The sequence below is a fragment of the Pleuronectes platessa genome, chromosome 16 (assembly GCF_947347685.1).
Source record: "Pleuronectes platessa chromosome 16, fPlePla1.1, whole genome shotgun sequence".
In the NCBI taxonomy this organism is placed as follows: Eukaryota; Metazoa; Chordata; class Actinopteri; order Pleuronectiformes; family Pleuronectidae; genus Pleuronectes; species Pleuronectes platessa.
Window position 1 is genome coordinate 18,314,874 of NC_070641.1, and position 23,702 is coordinate 18,338,575.

The following is a 23,702-nucleotide window of genomic DNA, read 5'->3' on the forward strand; positions in this document are numbered from 1 at the left end:
TAGCCCCGGCCTCTATTAGAGACCGGCCTTTATTAACCTCCGCCGATAGCGAGCCCGGCCAATGTTAGAGACCCGCCGCTAATGGAATACAGGCCACTATTAGAGGATTTACGGTATTCCCTGTTTTGTTGATGGAGGTTGATAGAGGCTTTGCAGGGATCCATGTTAGAGCCTTCATTCAAACTATCTGTTCCTTTTAGATGTAGTAAAGTTATTGGTAAAAAATATTTGATGCCCTGTTGAAGAGTCTTGAGGCTTCACTCTAACCTCCTAATACCCAGACACTGATCAAAGATGAGACATTAGAGAGCACCAGGTTTTATTTCGTGCAACGGCAACTTTCAAACATATTTCAAGGCTACTTGGGCACCTTGCTAAAAGGTTTGTTAGAATAAAGGTTCGACATTTGTAAACAGGAAGTAGCTTCATCAAGCAGCACAGTGGTGGTATGGGAGAACTTCGTGTCTGTCAGGCCGTCAGTCCTCCAGGAACCTTCAACGCCATCTTGATCATTGACAGATGCTGGATTCCATGTTCAGAGAGCACCATGAAGTCTCTATCCAAAATCTTGAACCATGAAGATCAGCCATAGAATCTTCTCTCATGCACAAACACACACACACACACACACACACACACACACACACACACAAACACACACGCAAAATGAAATCTCGCTATTGAAATACACATTGAATCAGTTTTTTTTCAAATTAAAACCAATGATTTATAATCTTCGGGGACTGATACCTCAAATTAAATCCCAGAAAAGGTATTAAATATGGGGTCTTGAAGTTAATTTTGTCTATTGGGAAATATCTCCTTATGCTATTATAACCTTAAATGTAATTGTTATTTCAGTGTAGTGCAATGATTAATTTAGTTTAAACAACCCCATAAATAATGCTTTGTTTATGATGATGACTGTTTTGCTTTATATTTATTTTGCTCCTTCAGAGCTCTTTTAGACGACATTGAGGGAGGTGTCACCTTCTTCAGCACTCTTAGAGCTGCCATGGAGGAAGGTGTCAGAGTGAGTTGATCTAACATTCAGCCAGTATAAACTCATCAGTATGCAATGACTCACTACCTATAGAAATGGCCATTCATGGACCAGGAACTATTATGGTAAAGATCTAGATCCATTACTGTATTAAACACGTTATTATAAACATTATAAAAGGCTTAATAAGCAGACCAGAAATATAGGTCTACATGTTAATTTATGCTCTTAGCTCATGTGTATATACTATATATATATATATACACATGTATATGCAGCTGGTATTTACAATAGGAATTTGACAGAGGAATTTACTTATATAAAATATTTAATATTTATTAGGGCTTTCAAAATTTAAAAAATGTAACGCATGTGCAGAATGACCCTCTCCCTGTACCCATATCCTTCTCCACTCAGTTGCTCAGAGCGACACAAGCAGTGAGATCAGAGCTCGTTCACGTTAAGCAGCCGGTCAGTGACTTTATAGAAGAACAGGGAAACACAGAGTTTCTCTGGTCTCAGCTGCACAGTGACCAGCTAGGTCAGGGGTGGGCAATTCATTTTCCCGAGGGGCCACATGAGAAACATGGACAGTTGTGGAGGGCCGGACCAATAAGCTGAACTTAATTCTACTCATATTAATTTGACAACCGTCTACAGGTAAGAGTAAATGTTATGGTTAGGCAATGAAAAAGTGAGGCAGGCAAAGTAATAAAGCCAACAATATATCACATTTTAATCAACATTTACAAGAACAGTTGTGAACAAAGTATGCAATTTTCTTGCAGTATTCCAAAGATCAGCTTTAAATTAACTGTATACAAAGTGCCATTACTATTTGCATATAGTCTAATCAGCCCATTTGCGTTTTTTTTTTTCTTGTTAAGTGAGAGAAATCTAGTCTGTTTTGGGCATGAACAAGTGCACTGAAGTCAGGTTGAATATCTGAGGTGGATATGCAAAGGACAGCTAACAGGGTGATCATCAGTGAGAGAGGATCAGTATATGGATTTGTTCAACTTCATCACAGAAAATGTTTGTTCACATATGTCAGTAGATCCAAAGAGAACCAACATCTTCTGAGCATGCCTCCTCACGTATGAAAAGTTCACCTCTTTGAGAGAAGAATAAAACTCCAGCAGTGATACTGACTTAAAGTGCTCAGCCAGCGGTGTACCTGCGGAGGTGATCCACTGATGGTGTGGCTTCTTTCAGTGTTGGCATGTGGTTGAGAATGTTATCCTCCAACTGGCTTGAAAGAAACTGCAACTTTCTCATGAAAGCCTTCACCAGGCTGTACATTTCATGTGCAAATAGGCCCATGCAGTTTGGTATTTGGCTCATTCATTAATGCAGGGACATCAAAAGCAAATGCAAGATCTTCCATCCAGTCTGCATCTGAGAGCTCTGGGCTGTCCTTGCCTTTCTTTTCACAAAACTCTTGAATCTCTGCTCTCAGGTCCCATACAGTTTTAAGCACTTTGCCCAGACTGAGCCATCTGACAGCTGTGTGGTAGCCTATGTCCCCATGTTCAGTCTCATGCTCCTCCAAAAGTGCAACAAACTGTCTGTGATTCAGCTCTTGCCCTGATTAAGTTAACTAATTTAGTTTCAACATCAGTAACATGATTCATTTTTAGCACTGAATTACACAACGACTCCTGATGTTGAATACACAGGGTTCATTCACATTTTTAACCCATGGATTTCCATGACTTTTCCATGACTTTCAATATCTTTATACCAACTTTCCATGACCAAACATTTTGTGAGATCTCAGTGTATACATGCAAAAGAGACTAAATTTTGTATTTAAGCTAACAATGAGAATTTCAAAGCATACAGTAAACCTTGAATTACACAAATGAGTGAGACAATAGTTTGATTGACGTCTGTTGTAACATATGGCATGTACTTTTCCATTTGTAGCCAAGCATGGTTAAATCTACACTTCCCTGGCGTAGTGCATTATCTCACCTGCTTCCCCACCGAAAATTTCAATTAGTATGAGATAGTATGCCTACTTATATTTTGAGCGTATTTCTTTTAAAAGCATATGAATTAATTATAACTCAGCATAAATGAACGATATGACAATATGAATATAACAAATCTCCATGACTTCTTCAAAACTTTTGGGATTTAATTTTTTTCAAGCACTTTTCCAGGACTGGAAATAAACATTTAACAATTCCATGACTTTTCCAGGTTTTTCATGACCGTGGGTAAATTTCCCTCACTTTATCTTGCATCCGCTTCAAAAGTCGTCCTTTTTATTGACCGCATTGCTGCCAGCTCCTCAGTAATCGCAAAGTCTTTCGTCATCCCACTTACAAAGATGAGTAACTGGGCTGTGTCACGGACATCACAGCCCTCATCCAGAGCCAAGGAGAAATAGTCAAAATCGACCACTTTCTTTAGCAGCTGAAGTTCGAGATTTCCCGCGATGTCCTCGATCCTTCTCGTTACGTTTCGTCCGTAAAAGTCTCTCCGTGCTTTGTCTCGTAATGGCGGTTCAAATTGTAATCCTTAAAAAATGCGATCTTTTCTCCACAAACTAAGCACACGGCTTTCCCATTGACTTCAGTAAATAAATACTTAGCAGTCCATGTCTCGTTAAAAACTCTATCTTTCTTCTCTTAACGTGGGCTGACATTTTCGCGGACTTTAATAGCTAACTCACATCTCTTCTTAACTCTGTTCGCCAACAAATCATCCGCTCGCGGGTATTCAGGATGTACGTCAGGTAAATGTTAAAAAAAGGCACCTTCAAAATAAAAGAAATGTTGTTGTATTCTCTGCATGATGTTCACTTATTTACGTGTGATTCCTAATATTCCGTTGACCTCACACGGGCCGGTCACAGACAGCCAAAGGGCCGGATGCGGCCCGGGGGCCGTACAATGCCCAGGTCTGCTGTAGATCCTGTCCACTCTGATGAGTCGATTTCATATCTTGAGTGCAAAATCAGTAAACATCGCCAGAGATACCAAGAGCTTTTTCCTAACAACCGTCTTCTCCCTAAACATCATTATTTGGAGCACTACCCTGTTTTGATTTGCCTCTTTGGGCCTCTTGTCCATAAATGGACGATGAGATTTGAGGCGAAACATAGTACCTTCAAACAGATTGCTCGCCATACCAACTGTTTTAGAATCATACCTCTCACACTTGCCAGAAAACATCAGCTCATGATTGCCTCTGACTTGTACTCTCTTGACCATAGGACACCTTTGGTGGTAACCAGTGTGTCATCAGTCCCAATTGATGTTTTGCAAAGTGACATTGCACTTGCTATAAAGCAAAGACTACCAGATGAGGCTGATGTCCATATTACAAAAAGTGTGTCATACAATGTCATGAACTACAACAAAGGAATGATTGTTGTTCATGGGCAATTATTTGGTCTACCCGAGTTTGCTGAAATTCAGCAGATTTGTGTTTTGCAAGGCAAGATACATTTTATTGTGAAAAAGTTCTCCGCTTGGTATAGAGAGCACTTTAGAGCTTTTGAACTTGACATGTCAAATGGGAGGGAGGTGTCCCTGATTGAGCATGGGGAACTACTTGATGACTACCCATTAGCTGCCTATTCAGTGGGAGGCCTGTGTCTGGTTACTCTGAAGAGATACATTCACTTACAGGGTAAACGGGAGTAATGTTTGTAATATGTGTTATGTAATAAAATCTTTGTCATATTTTACTTCACAGAAAATAGACACTGAGGCCAACACTTCCATGGGGCAAACTGTGATGGGAGTGTACGTCATACAGAAGGTGGGTGTGGAGCCTGAAGATGAGCCAGAGGACATTGGTGCCCTGATTGAGGGTGAGGAGGTCCTCAGTGGTTTGGGTAACATTGCGATTGCCTGTGCTCTGCTCTTTGGACTGATAAACTGTCTGAACCTGAGCTACCCACCAGAGCTCAAATGCACTTTCGAAGTCCTGCAGAAGATTCTGCTAAACCTGGATGGGCAGAGGTTGTCGTCCAAGGCACAGTTCCTGAAGAACAAGCTTCTGCTGTGAATGAGCTTGAAGAAGACTGAAAGAAGCTGTTACGTCTTAGTCCTGATTACTAAGGTTAAGTTGGCCTGATATTTATCGTTTAATCTTCTGTTCTGTGTTGTTATTGTTTACCCACCTCTCCTCTCGTTTCAGACTCCTCACTCCCTCCCTTGTGTGTGCTCCACCTTGTTGATTATATGCTCCTCACCGATTGTTTGCCCCTGTTCCTCATCACTTGGTGTATTTAGTCTGTGTGTTCCTGTGTCGCTTTGCCAGTTCGTCTTTATTTCCCCCGTGTCTCAAGGGTTCTAGCGACTTCCATGATTTGTAAGCTTCCAGTGATTCCGACCCCGGTCCGTGTAACCGACTCCGCTTTTGCTTCTTCCCTATCTGTACCTCTGCCTGCTCTACTCTTGTCTACCCGTGTACCGAACCTGGACTGGATCTTCACCGAACCCTGCTACTGCCTGACAATCATCGGAATCGTATAATGTTATTGGACTGCCTTACCTGTGTACCGAACCTGGACTGGATCTTCTTCGACTTCTGCTACTGTCCGACCCTTATTGGAATTGTGTTGTTACTGGACTGCCACTCCGTGTACCATAATCTTCCAGTAAAAGTGATTCCATATCATCTCTGTCTCTGAGTCGAGCATTTGAATCCAACACATCCCAGTACATTACAGAAGCCTTGTATTTGTATGTACCTTTGTGTGTGGGTGGAGCAGACACAGAGCATTGTTTTTGAACCCACATCTACACTGATTTTACTACATGGACAATTGTGAATTGTAAATGTTCAATGGAATAAATACACCAGTAATGTTGAGACTCCTTTAAAATTGAGTATTTGTATTCACAAAGATTTTTTGTAAAGATTATTTATTTTACTGTAGTTTTAACACAACCAATTTATTTAAAAAAATGTTGGCAGTGCACAACACGTGTTTTAATAATTCAGTGTTTAAAATTGTGTTAAAATGCAAATTGTTGTTGTCATGCACCCAATTGTATTATGGGCAAATAATATTTGGTGATTTTCAATGTCTATTTTATTGCATTTTATAAATGGGTTGAATTGTTGCACTTAAAGTTTTCAAACTTGAGAACAGGATCATGGCAGTTTTAAAAGACAAACATTTAATAAAATGTCAAATTGTGTTGCATGATGTCCTTTTGTATGTATGTTAGTGAATATGTGGTAATTTAATTAAAATGAATGCTTACAATAGCAATGAAAACAACACTAATTAAAACAAGATTGACATTAGTATAGCAGACAAAACCTACATGTGTTTATTCAACAAAACTGAATTGTGTTGCACTAAAATGTTTGACCAATGTAAACTAAAATTTAAAGAATTAGACTAGAGTAAGTAGCTACAAACATTTTAATTCAATTAAAGCACATGAGTTGAATGAACATATTCAAATGACATTCCACCCACACATCTATGTGGTGTTCAGGTAACACAATCAAGATAGACTGATATAACTTGATTTGTTTAGATGGAATATAAGTGGTAATATAAAATGGCGTTCATCCAATTAATTCTTTTTTTGAGTGTATGTAAATCATGATGGTTGACAAAGATTAAAATAAAAGAATCATGATGAAAAGATAAGAAAGAAAATTCACATAAAATAAAGGAAATCACAACAAAGGCATGGAGTTTATACAATGTGACAGATTTGATTAGACATAAAAGGAGTCTCATGATCTGTCTATGATGTAAGCATTACTTTTAGTACTTAAAGAGTTTCAAGATTACAAGTACTGAGCTTGATGGTGTGTTAACTCTTATGCTACTTACCTGGCTGATAGGAACTGGATCAGGATTTGTGAGAGAATACTTGGCTCCATTTAACTTCCTTCTTTTCTATTCTCCTGACAAGTGTGAAACATCAACAAAATAACTACTCTGTCACCATGTCTCAGAACAGTGAGTTTAATATCAGTGAAGGAGACCTGATCCCCTCCCCCACCACATATTACCTTGCACAGAAGTACCTTGGAAATGGCTCCTATGGTATGGTCATTCAATGCAGGAATGTGACCACCGGTGAAACTGTTGCTTTAAAAATCATCCAAAGCCTTGAAAACATTGACTGTGCACAAGAAGAGGAGGTCATCCTACAAAACCTGAAGAAGCTCCATTCAGACAGGTTCAACATAGTCAACTTGTACGAGTCCTTCTTCTACAAGGAACATTACTGTCTTGTGTTTGAGCTCCTGGATATGGATCTGCAGAAATTCAGACAGATCAGCCCGGGTCAACACCTTCAGCTGAAGCAGATCCGCCCCATTCTGCAGCAGGTTTGTTTTTTAAACTCAAGCTCTTACATTTACTGCTTTGTAGCGTGAAGGGTAAACTTGGTCTCTAAAAAGTTACTGTTACAGTTGTTGTTGATGAAATGAACTCTGTAGCTCATGATTATTATTATTATGCTTTTCATGATTTCAGCTAGCTACAGCCTTGGACTTTCTGAACAGTGCAGGGATCATTCATGCAGATTTGAAGCCAGATAACATCATGCTGGTGGATCATGTCAGGCAGCCACTCAAAGTTAAGGTCATTGACTTTGGCATATCCTGCGATGATCCTGAGGAAATGATCGGTGAAACCCTCCAGACCTTGTGGTACAGGTAAGTAACTGACAGCACATCTGTATACCTGGGACAGCTGTGTTTACTGTAAATAATTGTCCTCACTGCAGGCATGTCAGGTTTATATCTCAGAAACTGACAGTAACAAGGAATTTAGCAAATTTTAAACCTCAGTAATATGTTTGTGTTTCTTATCCTAAGGTCTCCTGAGATTCTGTATGAAGATCCTTTCAGCGGGAACATCGACGTATGGTCTCTCGGCTGCATTGCTGCTGAGCTGTCAATGGGCACACCGCTGTTCCCAGCCAATGATGAGAATGATTTGGTCAGTATCTGCACTTAAAACACAACAAACACATACAGTTCTGCCGTGATGTTTGTGTAATTTCAAATCCATTCACAGATTTTTACTATTCTACTAATGAGACAAACCAGAGACACTTCATCCATATGTCTCAGTAATAGAAGTGAACCTGATGTACATGATCAACAATGTAAACTTGAAGTTAAATAACTCTGACAATCTTGTGTTTCTTCAACAGATGGGGCAAATTGCATTTGCAATTAAAGATCCACAGCATGAAGGACACCTCCTGCCACACGCGTTCTGGCCAAGATATTGGATGGAAGGCAGATTTATGGTATTAAACTAGTTTACAACCCTTTAGCTGGCTCCACTAGCTCACTAATTAAGGTGTCTTTCCTTCAGTCTGTGTTTCTTTCCCCTGTGCCATCCACTGCCTTTTGAGCAATCTATCTCAATCAAGCAATTCATTTCAGTCAATAGGTTAAACTCTAGTTTGAGATCATCAGCCTGGATGAATTTATAACAGCACAATGTCTTCATAATCCAACCACGAGGACATTTAACATGTTGGTTTTCCTCATCTTGTTAAAGGGGAATCATCCTGTCTGGACAGAAGACGGCAAAGCTGAATATTGTGACCTGCAGTGCTTTATGGACCTAATGAAACAGATGCTGATGATGAGTCAGTATGAAAGAATTACCCCCGGCAGAATTCTCCAGCATCCGTTCATCACGATGAGCCACCTCCAAGGTTCATTCAAAAACAGCCTCTAGTAAGTCTGTGCTTAGATGGTCTGTGTACGTCTGTGCTTTTGGACATGGGTGCAAAATATAAGAGATATAAGGTGATTAAGGTGTTTGGCTCAGCAGTTTAATTTGTCTTCCAGTGTGAAGTCATGTGAGGATCTGATGGACATCTGCCAGGATCAGAGCTCTGAGGATGGAGGACCTGGAGAGCAGGTGATCCTGCAAATGTCCCTGAACAGGGAATCCTCCAGCAGCACTGCCAGCCCAGCCAAGGAGGGCAGCAAAGTGAATGTGAAGTCTGGCAACAGGTGAGTGTTTGAAATATCTTTCTGTTGGATCATTTTATATTGTAGAAGAATAGTTCAACATTTTGGTAAATATTCAGTTTTTTTGCTCAGAGTTCAAAGAGAAGAATGATACAACTCTCATTAACTATGGATCTGGAGCCAAGTGCATTTTAGAATGTGAATTTTTAGAAATGTCCAATATTTGACTTAAGATCAAGAGTTAAATTTATTTTCTTATCCACATCTCAGACCAGAAGTCTCCAAAGCCAAGGTCAGAAGGAGTGAACGACTGGCAGCCGCTGGAAAAGGCACGAGTGGGAACACAGGCCCAAACCAGTGCAAGAGGATGAGAGAGAGGCATGATCCCTCATCCATTTTCAACCCCTCAAGAAAGAAGAGACACATGGGCCCTGCTGGAATGAGAGACTCCCAAGCCAAAGTCAGAAGGAGTGAACGACTGGCAGCCATTCGAAAAGTCGCAAGTGGGCAAACAGGCCCAATCCGGCTCAAGAGGATGAGAAAGGGAGATGACAGAGTTGGACAAAACTGGTTCGTGGCGAGAAGAAGGATAGTACTTGCCCTTTAAAAATCGAAAGTTTAAAAGAGGCTGACTAGAATGCGCAGACCGAACTGGACTTTCAAGATCTTAATTTGTGTTTTGTTTGCTCTTTTTAATTGATGTGTTCTTTTTTAAATGTCCCCTTATTGTGACGACCCTCTCATGCTGCCTGCCTGTGTGTCTTGCTCTGTGCTGGTGGGTGGAGCTTCAACCACTTACCTGCCCACCTGGGTGGGTCTTCCCAGAATGCATAAAGGACTGCTCTTCTGGGAGTGTCTCTCTCTCTCTCTCAGCAGGGCCTGCTGCACCAGCCCGATCCTTGAGCCTTTGTTTCAGCAAAATAAATAACGTTTGATTGAAAGCTCTGTGTGTGGATCTCCCTTTTTGTTGCCAGCCTTGAACCAGGTGGTAACAGCTTGATTGTGAATTAATACATATGAAATAAAGAATTTGTCTGATGTGGGGATTTTCCTCATCAAAAACTGAGGTATTATTGGATGAAACTCCAGCCAACTTAATGTTCAGTGTTTTATTTCAGTTGCTTTCTCCTAAGTGCTCCCTTCTTGTTCCTTCCTTAAACCATAATCGTCACATTTAGTTTGCGATTTCTCTTAGTTGGGTGTATCTTGACATTGGGTCATGTCAAATCACATGATTTCAAGGGGGGGATACCAGAAAGGGGCGGGGCAAGTGGCATAAGATTAATGATAACGATATAAATCTATCCTAAATAAGACAATATTTCTAGTTGTTATCAAATAATGTATATGATTCTTTGTGAAGTTCCATCACCAATGACGAGTTGCACACTTCAATAACACAGCTTAGAACTACAGTCAGGAAACATCTCCGGTGTCGTTTTCGTTATTTGCAGCGCTTTTCTATATTTACGTGCTTTAGGACCGTCTTTTGAAGCCTCAACAAATTACTGAAGTAGTTTTTTTGGCATATGTTTTGTTCATTTGTAGTGCGTTGCGCTCTCTTGGCCACCGTACCATACTATACAATCAGAATGTGATTTTTACTTTTGGAACCAGGCTGTTTGAGCTCTACTCTCTAAAACAGAACCATTCAGACAAGTTGCCTTCCTGTCGAATATGCGCATTACACTTCAATATATCAGTGAGGGCGGGTGGTAAAGTGTTGTTTTATATGTTTGGAGAACTCCCACCCGCAAGCGATGCACACATTGATTAAGCGAGCCCCCCCATATTTAAAATATGATAAACAACATGTTCAACAACTGTCTTCCTGCCTGTCTGCTCGTCTCTCTGCTCGTCTGTCTGTCAGTGCTATAGAGTAACAACCACACAAGATACAGTCACTAAACTTGTGTAGTTGTGATCAAAATGAGGTTCAAGATTTAAGGTGGTTGTGATCTAACCGATGGGTATTGAATACTCTCTTAATAGTGTTGTAAAGATTACAGAGTACTCATGTAATAATGTAGACAGCTTCCAGTTCTGTAACTTTTAAATGCAAGTTATGTGACTGCAGTGACCTCTCCATAGAGAAAGCCCCAGGGCAGTTTAAACCCTCTCTCTCCCTTTGTCTATACCACTCACTGATAGGCTGCGTTCACAAACAAGCAGGCAGACTTTAGGATACACTCTCTAATTCCCCCTGTGTTTAGTCAAATTACAGACTCATCCTCAGTGACTGGCCGATTAATCAATGAAGCTGAATTCTCTAAATTAACACTGATTTCCTTCTTTACCGAGATGGAACAGTCCACCTGCTCACAACAACAATCCCCTGCTAGGTCATGATCAGAGCAGAAGCTGCAGCTGGTTTGTACCGAGCTGGAGTTTATGTTTCCTCCTCCACTCTGCTCTCACTGGAACTAATAAACACTCATCACTGGTTATCAGGACCTGATGATTACATGAAGTAACTTAGTGTTTGTTTGATTCTCTCCAGAGTTTATGAGGCTGCATTTATATATCTTTTAGTTTGATTATATTTTATTTTTCAATCTTAATAACTATCTTTTGGACTTGTTGTCAATACAAAGTTAAATGTATATTTCAGCCTTCTGTCATTTAATTTTCTATTCCCACAACAATATATAGAGAAAATGGGAATTTTCGGGCATTTTGGAAATGGTGATTTATCGCGATTAATCACAGCTACCCTTTCATTAATCTGATTAAAAATTGTAATTGTTTTAAAGTCCTAATATTTATACAAAAAACATTCACTTAAACAGAAAGAATACTCGGCTTTAACAAAACATAATAATGATAATAATTAATCTGAGACTCTAGAGATGAAACAAATCATGGGAGAAATATTCACTGGTTAAACAAGTTCTCCTGCTCTCTTTCTCTGGGCTGTGGCACAATGTCTCCCTCATTCTCTCCTTGCTGTTTCCCCATCTCCTCATCCGACCCATAACTTCCCAGCGGCTTTCCATGTACAAAAAACAAGTGGTAAGAAGGTCCAATTTACTATCGCAACATTCAGTGTGCTGAATGGCTTCCGGTCAGTCGCATTAACATCACACATCTCAAAGACTATGGAACGACTGCTTCTTCACATCCTCAGACCCCAGTTTCGCCATGCACTCGACCCGCTGCAGTTTGCCTACCAGGAGAAGGTGGGCGTGGAAGATGCCATCATCTACCTTATGCACAGGGCACACTCTTATCTGGACAAGGGGAAATGTGCTGTGAGAATCATGTTTTTTGATTTCTCCAGTGCCTTTAACACCATCCAGCCCCTTCGACTGAGTGACAAGCTCTTGCAGATGGTTGTGAACGTCCACCTGGTATCCTGGATCACTGACTACCTGACAGTGAGACTAAAGTTCGTCAGGCTGAAGGACTGCGTCTCTGAGACTGTGTTGTGCAGCACCGGCGCTCTCACGAGTCCTGTTCACCCTGTACACATCTGACTTCAACTACAACTCGGAGTCATGCCACATCCAGAAGTTCTCTGATGACTCTGCTATTGTGGGATGTATCAGAGATGGCCAGGAGGGGGAGTACAGAAGCCAGGTGGATAACTTTGTGCAGTGGTGTACACATAACAACCTGCAGCTGAACACCACTAAGACCAAGGAGATGGTGGTGGACTTTAGGAGGTCTCAGCCTCCTCTGCTCCAGTCTCCATCGAGGGGGTCAGTGTGGAGGTGGTCAACATCTTCAAATATTTAGGAGTCCATTTGGACAATAAACTGGACTGGTCAGCAAATGTGGATGCAATCTACAAAAAGGGTCAGAGCCGGCTCTACTTCCTGAGGAGGTTGAGGTCGTTTAACATCTGCAACAAATTCCTGCACATGTTCTACCAGTCTGTTGTTGCCAGCGTCCTTTTCTATGCTGTTGTTTGCTGGGGAGGCAGCATAAAGAAGAGGAATGCGGGGCGACTGGATAGGCTGGTGAGGAAGGCGGGAGCTGTTGTTGGCTCTGAACTGGACTGCCTCACAACAGTGGCAGAGAGTACAACCCTGAGTAGGTTGCGGTCTATCTTGGACAATGAGCACCACCCACTTCACAAAACTCTCATAGGTCAGAGGAGCGTTTTCAGTGGCAGACTCCTGTCACTGTCATGCTCATCTGAAAGGCTGAGGAGGTCCTTTGTCTCCAGGGCCATTCAGCTTCATAACGCCACACAGAGGGAGAGTGGGGGGGAGAGATCTTCCCGGCATGATTCGACCATATTCGTGGCACCTATTGCACTTCTGTCCGTTCTGGGAGAGGGATCCCTCACATGTGGCTCTCTCTGAGGTTTCTATGTATTTTTACCCTGTTAAAGGTTTTTTTTCATAGTTTTTCCTTACTCTTGCTGAGGGTTAAGGACAGAGGGTGTCACGCCCTGTTAAAGCCCTGTTAATGCCCTGTTAAAGCCCTATGAGACGAATTGTAACTTGTGAATATGGGCTATACAAGTAAAATTTGATTAATTGATTGATTGATTTATATTCCTATATATTTATATATATATTTTTTTCTGCTGTTTTTATAATATATATACAGTTAAGATTTTTTTGTACTTTCCACTCCAGCAGCACAAGAACACTTTCCTACTGGACACTGACACAATCACATCATTGCATTTCATTCCTGTATCTACAAATATGCTCTCCGTATGTGATATATGTGATTTATGTATGTATGTCAGGGATGGGTTAAGTGTACAAGCTACTGGATGATCTGAATTTCCCACGGGATTAATAAAGTATCCATCTATCTATCTATCTATCTATCTAATCTATTCTTTTATTAACCATTATTATCTACTTTTGCAGCTTATTAATAATAGAACCACCTTAAATTATGATAGAATACGGTAAAAAACGTATATATTGCAATATTATGTTTTATTATTGTTGTCTAAACATTTTGATGCATTGTGAACAACAGGTACACGTCTTGTTTTTCATTGCAGGCAGTAATGGAAGTCTCAAATGACACAAAAAACTAAATCTAATATCCAAACAGAAAACAAAGTCCAACCCACCATGCAGAGGCCAGTGAGTCATCATTTAAGTATCTGATGTCAGGTGCTTTAAATCATGTAAGAGAAAGAAAAGCCGCTCATGTCCTATAAAAGGGAGTGTGCAGAACCACAAACTGAAAGGAAAGGATTGAAGGGGAAACATTTAAATTAGTATAAAGGATCAAGTTAATTTTTTCTTTTGGGTAAGTACTCCTCATGCTATTATAAGGTTAGGTGTTGTTTCAGTGTAGTGTAATGATTTATATGTTGAAACAAACCCATAAATAATGCCTTGTTTATGATGATGAAATATGTCTGTTTACCAACTTCCTCTTAAAGTAACCTTTCTGTCCATGTTCCTAAAACAGAAGCCACACGACAGTCAAAGAAAATCAAAACAGTGGGAGAACAGACAATTTTGAATATAATTACACAACATTTATTTTAAGATATTATGATGACAAATAAGCTGCCAGACCATAGGGTTACGATCGTTTTAATTAGCTTGGTTTGATTTGGTTTGACCTGGGTCCCTGCCAGCGAGTGAGTGGGTGTCTGAACAAAGAAAAGGTCAGGACTTTGTTCAGGTCACATTGTTGACTTCAGACTGAACGTGAAACTGAAAGTCAGGTGTTGCCTATAAAATCATCTTCTCCTCCTTGTTCCAGAGTCACTCTGTCCAGAGCCACAGAAGCAAAGGTAAGGACTTCAAACTGTCTGTTACTACTATTGAGCTGAATGGAATATCTTTTATCTTAGGTCATTAATTTTTTGTCATGGATTTTTGTGAAGCCCTTTGTAACCTTGTTTATAGAAGTGCTATACAAATAAAGTTATGATTAAAGTTTTATTATTACTATTACTCTGACTATCAAGCTAAAACTAATTTCTTTACAGTATCAAGTGAATAAACAGCAAAACCCCACGGGGTCATTTTTATCACGTAACCAGTATATGCTGCTGGTAATAAGTAGTTCAAATGGAATTTGACAAGAGGAACTCTTAGTGAAAACATCACTAGGACTATTTTATAATCAGTTTCTGCCAATAGATCCCTTTCACCATCATCTTAAACTCTGGACCTTTAAGTTACAATCTGAATGCATCTTCCTCCTCTGGGTGAATTCCTGCATTAACATCTAGTCTGAATGTCCTACTTTACAGCAATGGGATCAAGTGAGTCTAAAGCTCCTCCCAAATGTTCTGAGGAGCCCCGAACGGTGTCACCTCCTCCACCACTCTTAGAGCAGCCATGGAGGGAGGTGTCAGAGTGAGTATGATCCAACATTCAGTCAGTGTGATTCCATTGTGTCCTCAGTGTTTGTGCTTCTGCTGCTCAACACATGGTCTGAAAACAACAAATTTTTTTTGTTCGTGTGACAGAAAATAGATCACTATTGCAATGTTGTGCAATCATTAATAAAACTAATACAGCACTTTATTCAGATTGTTTACAATGTTCTGTAATTTACAGGAAGTACAAGGAAAATCTTGAGTTTGTGAAATCTTACCAGCCTGAAAACGAGCAGGTCAAACAACTCAGGATTCTGCTTTATGGACAAATTGGTGCTGGAAAGTCGAGCTTCATCAACTCTGTCGACAGCGTTTTAAAAGGCAGACCTGCTGGTCGAGCTCAGACAGATGCAATCTCTGGGAAAAGCTTCACCAGACAGGTATGAACAACAAGAAAGGATAAAACTCCATTGAGGGTAACAAACCACAGGAATTCATTTTCAATAGTAGTTCACTGATTTAAATACAGAGAAACTTCTACTAATATTAACATGTCAAAACAGCAGCTTTCTATCAAATGTTTTGTTAAATTGTTGTCTGTATATTTAATAGCAACAAATTCTAGTCAGCACAAGCTAAATGAAATGAAACATCAAATCTTTCTAAATCTGTCTGTTGATCATCTGAGTACTTATTGTTAACCTCTTATAGCTTTGTAACCATTTAAATTTCAGGTTAATGTGTGAACTAGAGTCCCAGAGTTTTAATCTGTGGATGTTCATACAAATCACCTTTCTCCAGCCTCCCCACACATTCCTGATCGGCCCACAGACAACTGCTGATATTTACTTTGATTCATTGATGTAAATTATTGCACCTTCTGCCTTACAGTACAAGACCTTCAAATTTCGCAAAGGTCCAGGGGTCACTTACTCTTTTGTTTTCAATGACATCATGGGCCTTGAGCAAGGATCTGACACTGGAGTCTGTGAAGGAGACCTCAAACTGGCCCTGAGAGGACACGTGTCAGAAGGATACAAGGTACAACACTGTGAATTTTGACATTAATTAAAGTCTAATTTTAACCAAAAATACAATATTTATTTTATATTTATCATAGTTAGCGAAATTATTATTGAAATTTGACAAACGTGATGAGTACATTTCCTGTCTCATAAAACAATGAGAATTGTTTTTTCATTTCTTTTTCAAATATCAAACTTTTATATAGGTAAATTGCTGAGTTTGGGGTACATGGCCGCCACATGTACATCAGTTAAATAATGTGAACAACTTCAGGAATGTGTGTCACATTAACAATATGAGCGTGCAGGTGTAAATGTGCACGAGACAAACAAATGAGGTGAAACACAGAAAAACTTTTAAGTAACACTTAATAGTGTCTGATTGTATTTGATTGATTTCTAGTTTGACCCTGACCAAGAACTAAAGGAGGGTGATTATGGCTACAACTCCGATCCCACTTTGGAAGACAAAGTTCACGTTCTGGTGGGTGTTGTTGCTGCGGACGCAATGTCTATGTTAAGTGCTGAGATGGTGAAGAAGATAAGAGATGTCAGACTGGCAGCCAGTGCACTGAGTGAGTGCAAAACTATTGTTTCTCTGCTTGGACTAACAGTGTCACATTGGATTGTATGAGTCAGAATACCAGGACACAAATGTTTGAAATACTGATCAGGTTTCTTTATCGACAGATATTCCCCAAATGGTTATTATCACCAAAGTTGATAACGCCTGTCCCGAGGTTAAAAAGGAGACATGCGATATCTATAGGAGCAAGTACCTGAAGGAAAAGGTACATTTTTGAGTTTTTGTACAATGTCATTTTTCTGCATATATGTCATGTTTGTTCATCGCTGTAAGATTACTGATCCACATAAATGTTGTTATTTTGACTTAGGTTGAACAATTCCACCAGCAGGTGGGCATTCCAGAGAACTGCATCTTTCTTCTGAAGAACTACAGTCATGAAACTGAGTCAAATGACCAAGTGAACGCTGCGATAGTGTGCGCACTCAAACAGATGCTTCACTACGGAGACGACTACCTCAACGACCTGGAAACATGAATACCCCTGAGGCAAATACACAGTAGGCCATTTGTCGGGGAATGAGGAAATATTCATCCAATTTTTACTGTCTTTGTGAAGCAAGCAAGCTTGAATCATGAAATATGGAATAAAAATGCACAAAAATTAAGTCCTAAACTCTTTATATAATTTCTGTCATTGAGACTTTGCACAATAGCAGGACAATGCTCTGTCATTACTTCGTTAGCTTGGTGTGATGTCATCACGTGATCTGGTCAACAACTCAGCTGTTGTGATGGTGCCTTCACGTGCCGCCCGGAAGAAGTGATTCAAAAGCTCATGATCTTATTGTTGAATCACAGTATTTAATACATCACCTGCTCTAACAAATTAATTCTACATTCCTTGCTTGGTCTGTACTTCATTTTGTTTATCTTCAAAAAACACATAAAAATCTGACAAACAAATGATTTTGCTTTAAGAAACGAACAGACAAATATTATATATTATGTATAATATATAATATTTATATTTATAAAGCAATCCTGCGCTTTACCTCTCTGGGTTCTCTTTGTATTCTTTTTCAGTTGGACCAATATTGTGATGATTCATTAAATGTTCCCAATCTGAATCACACAGTATTAAACACTATATGGCCCAGCTGGAAGTCTAAGTAGAGTCCTCACAAAGTAAAGCTGAAAAACAGAGCGCTCATCACGATACAGACGACAATCCCCTGTTAAATTACAGTGGTTGTGCAGCCTCTGCTGGTCTTGTTGAGTCAGTGCAGTGAGGAATACCAATGGAAATTATCTCAACCAAACGAAATGATCCAAACAGTAAAACATAAAGCAAAAGCATGTGTTTAAATACGAGAACAAAACAAATACATAAACACAACAGAACATCTAATGTGTGCGTAGTGTGTAATGAGTTGGATCATACACAGCAGTTCAGAAGATGGTCTTGAAAAGGGACGCCGTATAATTTTTTTTTGTTAATTTCAATTGTTAATTAATTGTTTGTCTTTTAAACAAAGGACTTAAAACTCTTGTAAGCTAGCTTTCGCACTTATTGCAGCATTGCAGATTTACACTGTTGTTATTTTATATTGTTTTCATATCATTTGCTTTGGAAAAAAGAAAAGTTAAAATTTTTCTTTTCTGGTGCTAGTTTTATTTTAAGAGGATAATTTGCAAGGCAACAAAGTGAAATCAAAACTGTCTTTGTGAGGTTTCAGCGCAATTTCACAGAGTTTTGTTTTTGTCAAGGCTAACTGGTTTTAAATGAGACATTATGACGTGGAAAATAAAAGGTCAAGCATTGAAAGAATTGGGACTCCTGGTTTCAGTCCAACAATGTTACATGCAGAAACTACTTGAGGTGATGTTGAAGTAATACAAAATGATTAATAACAACTTTGCAATAATTAACTTTTTGATTTGGTTTGGTTATATTTCAGTTAACTGTCATAACCATGAAACTCACGATTTGGATCTTCCTGTGTCCACCACCAGGCAGTGCTATATCCTTGGTGCAGGCAGAGACTGTACATAGGTTTTTCAGGTTGTGGAAAAAGAAAATGAAAGTGTTAGTTCCCAGTGTATACAAGGAAACATGTTACTTTCTATTCTTAGCTCATGCTTTAAGCGATGAGACCTCGATCTTTCTTGACAAAGTGTTTCCTATTAAAGCAATTTCTCCTGTTATTGTTTGAAGAGTCTCTCCCTCATGAGGCTTATGAGGACTTACATCTGACTCTTACTACAACTGTGACTGTCAAGCTGAAGCTGATTTCTCACTTTGATATTTGATTTACTATTTGTTTAAATTCTCAAAAGTGTGTGTACAAATGTATCCTTACATGATTGGTTACAATTAGGTTAATCTGCTTTGTTCACCTCTAAATGCCCTTGGTCCATTTTGTACACCTTAACCCCCCACACATCCACACACACACACACACACACACACACACACACACACACACACACACAACCACACACACACACACACACACACCCACACACACACACACCCACACACACACACACGACTGTCAATTGACGTTTAGAGGGGCAGGTGCTCAAATTTAAAAAAGGAGCCACATGGAAAAAGGCTCCTCTGCCAACTAAGCTACAAGTTGTTGCTGCTGGAGTCCATAATACATTAATCATTGTTGCTGTCAAACAATTTTACTGCATTTTGAACAATTGGTACATTTCTTGTCTTTCATTACAGGCAGTAAAATGAAAAATGAAACATAAGCCTAGACACTAATACTAGTATGTAGTCCCACCCACCATGCAGAGGCCAGTGAGCCAGTATTAAAGTATCTGAATTCACGTGCTTTCAGATAAACCATGAGAGAGAATGAAAGTGAAAGTTGCTCATGTCCTATAAAAGGGAGTGTGCAGAGCCACAAACTCAAAGGAAGGAGTGAAGGGGAGACATTTATGTTCCTATAAAGGATCAATATATTTTCTTATATCAGGTAAGTTCTACTCATGCTATTGTAACCTTAAGTGTAAGTGTTATTTCAGTGTAGTGCAATGATTAATATGTTGAAACGAACCCATGAATAATAATATGTTTATGATGATGACATATGTTCTGTCTATTTATCAACCTCCTCTTTAAGTAACCTTTCTGTCCATGGTCCTAAAACAGAAGGCATGCTAAAGTCAGAGAAAAACAAAACAGTGGCAGAACAGACAATTTTCAATAGAATTACACAACATTTATTTGAAGAAATTATAATGACAAATGAGGTGCCAGATCCAAGCTAGAAATTATTGATTAAGAGTTATGATTATGAGTTTCAGATGCTCGATAGGGTTACTGTTACTACTATTGAACTGAATGGAATACCTTTTATTTGAGTTCATTGATATTTTGACATGCATTTTTGTGAAGCCCTTTGTAACCATGTTTATAGAAGTGCTGTACAAATAAAGTTATGATTCAAGTTATTATTATTACTATTACTGTGACTGTCAAGCTAAAGCTAATTTCTTTACTTCATCAAGTCAATAAAAATGAAAACCCCATGGGGTCATTTTTCCCACGTAACAAAATGCAGTACATACTGCTGTTAATAAGTTGGTCAATAGGAATTTGACAAAGGAATTCTTATTTATATAAAAAAAAAAAATTGTTGTTGTTGTATTGGCAATTATGCTTAAAGGTTCAGGGTGTAGAAAGTAGTGACATCTAGAAGTGAACTTGCATGTTGCAGCTGAACACCTATTACCTCCCCTTTCAACATGATAGAAAACCTGTGGCAGCCTTCAGTTACCACAGGTTCAAACTCATAAGGTGTTAAGTCTGTCCAGTCTGGGCTGCTGTAAAAAACATGGTGGCCTCAGTAGAGATGTTCCTTATGTAAATTTAAAGTACTTAAATATAAAATAACCATTCAAGGGTAAAGAAGGAATAATTTGTAAAATTTTAATAAAAGCACACTAGTGAAAACATCACTAGGATTATTTTATAATCACTTCCTTCCAATAGATCTCTTCAACCTACATCTTACACACTGGACCTTTAAGTTACAATCTGAATGCATCTTCCTCCATAGGGGTGAATTTCCTGCATTAACAAAATGTCCTTCCTTGAAGCAATAAGATCAGGTAAGTCCTGTTACATTTCCAGTTTCAATAAACAAATGAACAATAACAAAAAACTTTCTTAATAATCATAGTTTGGTCCTTTTTCACCTTTTTCAGCACTCTTTTTGGTGCCAAAGAGGGACGTGCCACCTCCTCCAGTGTCACAACCTCCTCCACCACTCTTAGAGGAGCCATGGAGGGAGGTGTCAGAGTGAGTATGATCTAACATTCAGTCAGTGTGTTTCCATTGTGTCCTCAGTATTTGTGCTTCTGCTGCTCAACACATGACTTAAACATCTCATTGTTGTGTGTGTTACAAAAAAAAGATCACAATTGCAATATTGTGCAATTATTAATAAAAGTAATACAGCACTTTATTCTGATTGTTTAAGATTTTCTGTAATTTACAGGAATTACAAGGAAAATCTTGACTTTGTGAAATCTTACCAACCTGAAAACGAACAAGTCAAACATCTCAGGATTCTGCTTCATGGACCAGTTGGTGCTGGAAAGTCGAGCTTCATCAACTCTGTCGACACTGTTTTAAGAGGCAGATCTGCTGGTCGAGCTCAGACAGATGCAATCTCTGGGACCAGCTACACCAAAAAGGTATGAACAACAGGAAAGGATAAAACTCCATTGAGGGTAACAAACCACAGGAATTCATTTTCAATAGTAGTTCACTGATGAAAATACAGAGAAACTTCTACTAATATTAACATGTCAAAACAAATGTTGTCTTTATGTTTCATAGCAATAAATTCTAGTCATCACAAAATAAATTAAATTAAACATTAAATCTTTTAAATCTGTCTGTTGATCATCTGAGTACTTATTGTTAACCTCTTATAGCTTTGCACCCATTTCAATTTCAGGTTAATGTGTGAACTAGAGGCCCAGAGTTTTAATCTGTGGATATTCATACAAATCACCTTTCTCCAGCCTCCCCACACATTCCCGATCGGCCCACAGACAACTGCTGATATTTACTTTGATTCATTGATGTAAATAATTGCACCTTCTGCCTTACAGTACAAGACCTTCAAATTTCCAAAAAGTCCAGGGGTCAAATACTCGTTTGTGTTCAATGACATCATGGGTCTTGAGCAAGGATCTGACACTGGAATCAATGTGAATGACCTCAAACAGGCCCTGAGAGGACACGTGAAAGAAGGTTACAAGGTACAACACTGTGAACTTTGATATTAATTAAAGTCTAATTTTAACTATTAAAAACATTATTTGCTTTATATTCATCTTAGTTATCAAAATGATCACTGAAATTTGACAATGTGATTTTCACATTTCCTGTCTCATAAAACAAAGAAAATTGTTCTTACAATTCTTTTTCAAATATTAAAATTTGGGGCACATGGCAGCCACCTGTACATCAATTAAATATTATGAACAATGTCAGGAATGTGTGTCACATTAACAATATTAGCGTATAGGTGTGTGAGTGCACAAGACAAACAAATGAGGTCAACCACAGAAAAACTTTTAGCAACATTAAATATTATCTGATTATATTTGATTGATTTATAGTTCGACCCTGACCAAGAACTGACGGAGGAGGATAATGGCTACAACTCCCATCCCACTTTGGAAGACAAAGTGCACGTTCTGGTGTGTGTGGTTCCTGCGAACATAGTGTCTAGGTTAAGTGATGAGATGGTGAAGAAGATTAGAGAGGTCAGATTGGCAGCCAGTAAACTGGGTGAGTGAACAACAACTGTTTCTCTGCGTGGACTAATAGTGTCACATTGGATTGTATGAGTCAAAATACCAGGACACAAATGTTTGAAATACTGATCTGGTTTCTTTATCAACAGGAATTCCCCAAATGGCTATTATCACCAGAGTGGATGAAGCCTGTCCCGAGGTTAAAAAGGACACAAGCAATATCTATAAGAGCAAGTACCTGAAGGAAAAGGTACATTTGGGATTTATTGGACCACATAATTTTTCAGCATAAATGTCATGTTTGTTCATTGCTGTACGATTACTGATCAACATAAATGTTGTTACTTTGACTTAGGTTGAACAATTCCACCAGCTGCTGGGCCTTCCAATGAACTGCATCTTCCTTGTGCAGAACTACAGTCATGAAACTGATTCAAATGACAAAGTGAACGCTGCGATAGTGTGCGCACTGAAACAGATGCTTCACTATGGAGACGACTACCTCAATGACCTGGAAACATGAATACCCCTGAGGCAACAACACAGTAGGCCATTTGTCGGGGAATGAGGAAATATTCAGACAATGTTTACTGTCTTTGGCAAGCAGGCAAGCTTGAAGCATGAAAAATGGAATAAAAATTCATAAAAAATAGGTCCTAGAGTCTTTACATCATTTCTCTCATTGAGACTTTGCAAAATAGCAGGACAATGCTCTGTCATTACGGCGTTACCTTGGTGTGACGTCATCACTTGATCTGGTCAACAACTCAGCTATTGTGACGGTGCCTTCATGTGCCGCCGGGAAGAAGTGATACAAAAGCTCTCGTCTTTATTGTTGACTCCCAGTATTTAACACATCACCTTCTCCAACAAATAAATTCTACATTCCTTGCTTGGTCTGTACTTCATTTTGTTTATCTTAAAAAAACACATAAAAATCTGACAAACAAATGATTTTGCTTTAAGAGACGAACAGACAAATATTATTTATAATATAATCATCTCAATCCTGCGTTTTACCTCTATGAGGACTCTTTGTATTCTTTTTCAGTTTGACCAGTAGTTTGTGATCTACTGTTATTTGATGATTTTGCAATACACTTTGATTAATAATATTGTTATTGTTGGCTTTGTATCACGTATCATTGAGTTCCCTGTGGTGGG

The 23,702-nt window shown here is 39.0% G+C and overlaps 3 protein-coding genes across 3 annotated transcripts; all 3 read left to right on the plus strand.

Annotated features, from left to right (window-relative positions):
* Positions 1–6,940: 6,940 nt before the first annotated feature.
* On the plus strand, positions 6,941–9,545 carry LOC128459113 (homeodomain-interacting protein kinase 3-like). The gene is made up of 6 exons (XM_053444219.1): positions 6,941–7,327; positions 7,476–7,657; positions 7,820–7,943; positions 8,517–8,698; positions 8,813–8,980; positions 9,209–9,545. Exons 1-6 carry the CDS (start codon positions 6,941–6,943, stop codon positions 9,543–9,545), a joined length of 1,380 nt encoding a protein of 459 aa, XP_053300194.1.
* Positions 9,546–14,001: 4,456 nt separating this feature from the next.
* LOC128457972 (interferon-induced protein 44) lies at positions 14,002–17,413 on the plus strand. The gene is made up of 8 exons (XM_053442544.1): positions 14,002–14,164; positions 14,630–14,660; positions 15,126–15,231; positions 15,436–15,634; positions 16,086–16,235; positions 16,623–16,794; positions 16,910–17,010; positions 17,116–17,413. The coding sequence occupies exons 3-8, from the start codon at positions 15,128–15,130 to the stop codon at positions 17,281–17,283; spliced, it is 894 nt and encodes a 297-aa protein (XP_053298519.1). The 5' UTR covers positions 14,002–14,164; positions 14,630–14,660; positions 15,126–15,127; the 3' UTR covers positions 17,284–17,413.
* A 2,200-nt stretch (positions 17,414–19,613) lies between these two features.
* On the plus strand, positions 19,614–23,190 carry LOC128457969 (interferon-induced protein 44-like). The gene is made up of 8 exons (XM_053442542.1): positions 19,614–19,738; positions 20,825–20,876; positions 20,973–21,066; positions 21,266–21,464; positions 21,888–22,037; positions 22,401–22,572; positions 22,688–22,788; positions 22,894–23,190. The coding sequence occupies exons 2-8, from the start codon at positions 20,849–20,851 to the stop codon at positions 23,059–23,061; spliced, it is 912 nt and encodes a 303-aa protein (XP_053298517.1). The 5' UTR covers positions 19,614–19,738; positions 20,825–20,848; the 3' UTR covers positions 23,062–23,190.
* The last annotated feature ends 512 nt before the right edge of the window (positions 23,191–23,702 follow it).

What these genes read in the sequence shown, in the direction of transcription:
- LOC128457969 (XM_053442542.1), top strand. Translation starts at nt 20,849, where the DNA reads ATGTCCTTCCTTGAAGCAATAAGATCAG. An exon ending in CCTTGAAGCAATAAGATCAG is followed by an intron (nt 20,877 to 20,972) that starts GTAAGTCCTGTT and finishes CACCTTTTTCAG; the next exon opens with CACTCTTTTTGGTGCCAAAG. An exon ending in ATTGGCAGCCAGTAAACTGG is followed by an intron (nt 22,573 to 22,687) that starts GTGAGTGAACAA and finishes CTTTATCAACAG; the next exon opens with GAATTCCCCAAATGGCTATT.
- LOC128459113 (XM_053444219.1), top strand. Translation starts at nt 6,941, where the DNA reads ATGTCTCAGAACAGTGAGTTTAATATCAGTGAAGGAGACCTGATCCCC. An exon ending in CCAATGATGAGAATGATTTG is followed by an intron (nt 7,944 to 8,516) that starts GTCAGTATCTGC and finishes ATCTTGTTAAAG; the next exon opens with GGGAATCATCCTGTCTGGAC. An exon ending in TCATTCAAAAACAGCCTCTA is followed by an intron (nt 8,699 to 8,812) that starts GTAAGTCTGTGC and finishes TTTGTCTTCCAG; the next exon opens with TGTGAAGTCATGTGAGGATC.
- LOC128457972 (XM_053442544.1), top strand. Translation starts at nt 15,128, where the DNA reads ATGGGATCAAGTGAGTCTAAAGCTCCTCCCAAATGTTCTGAGGAGCCC. An exon ending in ACGTGTCAGAAGGATACAAG is followed by an intron (nt 16,236 to 16,622) that starts GTACAACACTGT and finishes ATTGATTTCTAG; the next exon opens with TTTGACCCTGACCAAGAACT. An exon ending in ACTGGCAGCCAGTGCACTGA is followed by an intron (nt 16,795 to 16,909) that starts GTGAGTGCAAAA and finishes CTTTATCGACAG; the next exon opens with ATATTCCCCAAATGGTTATT.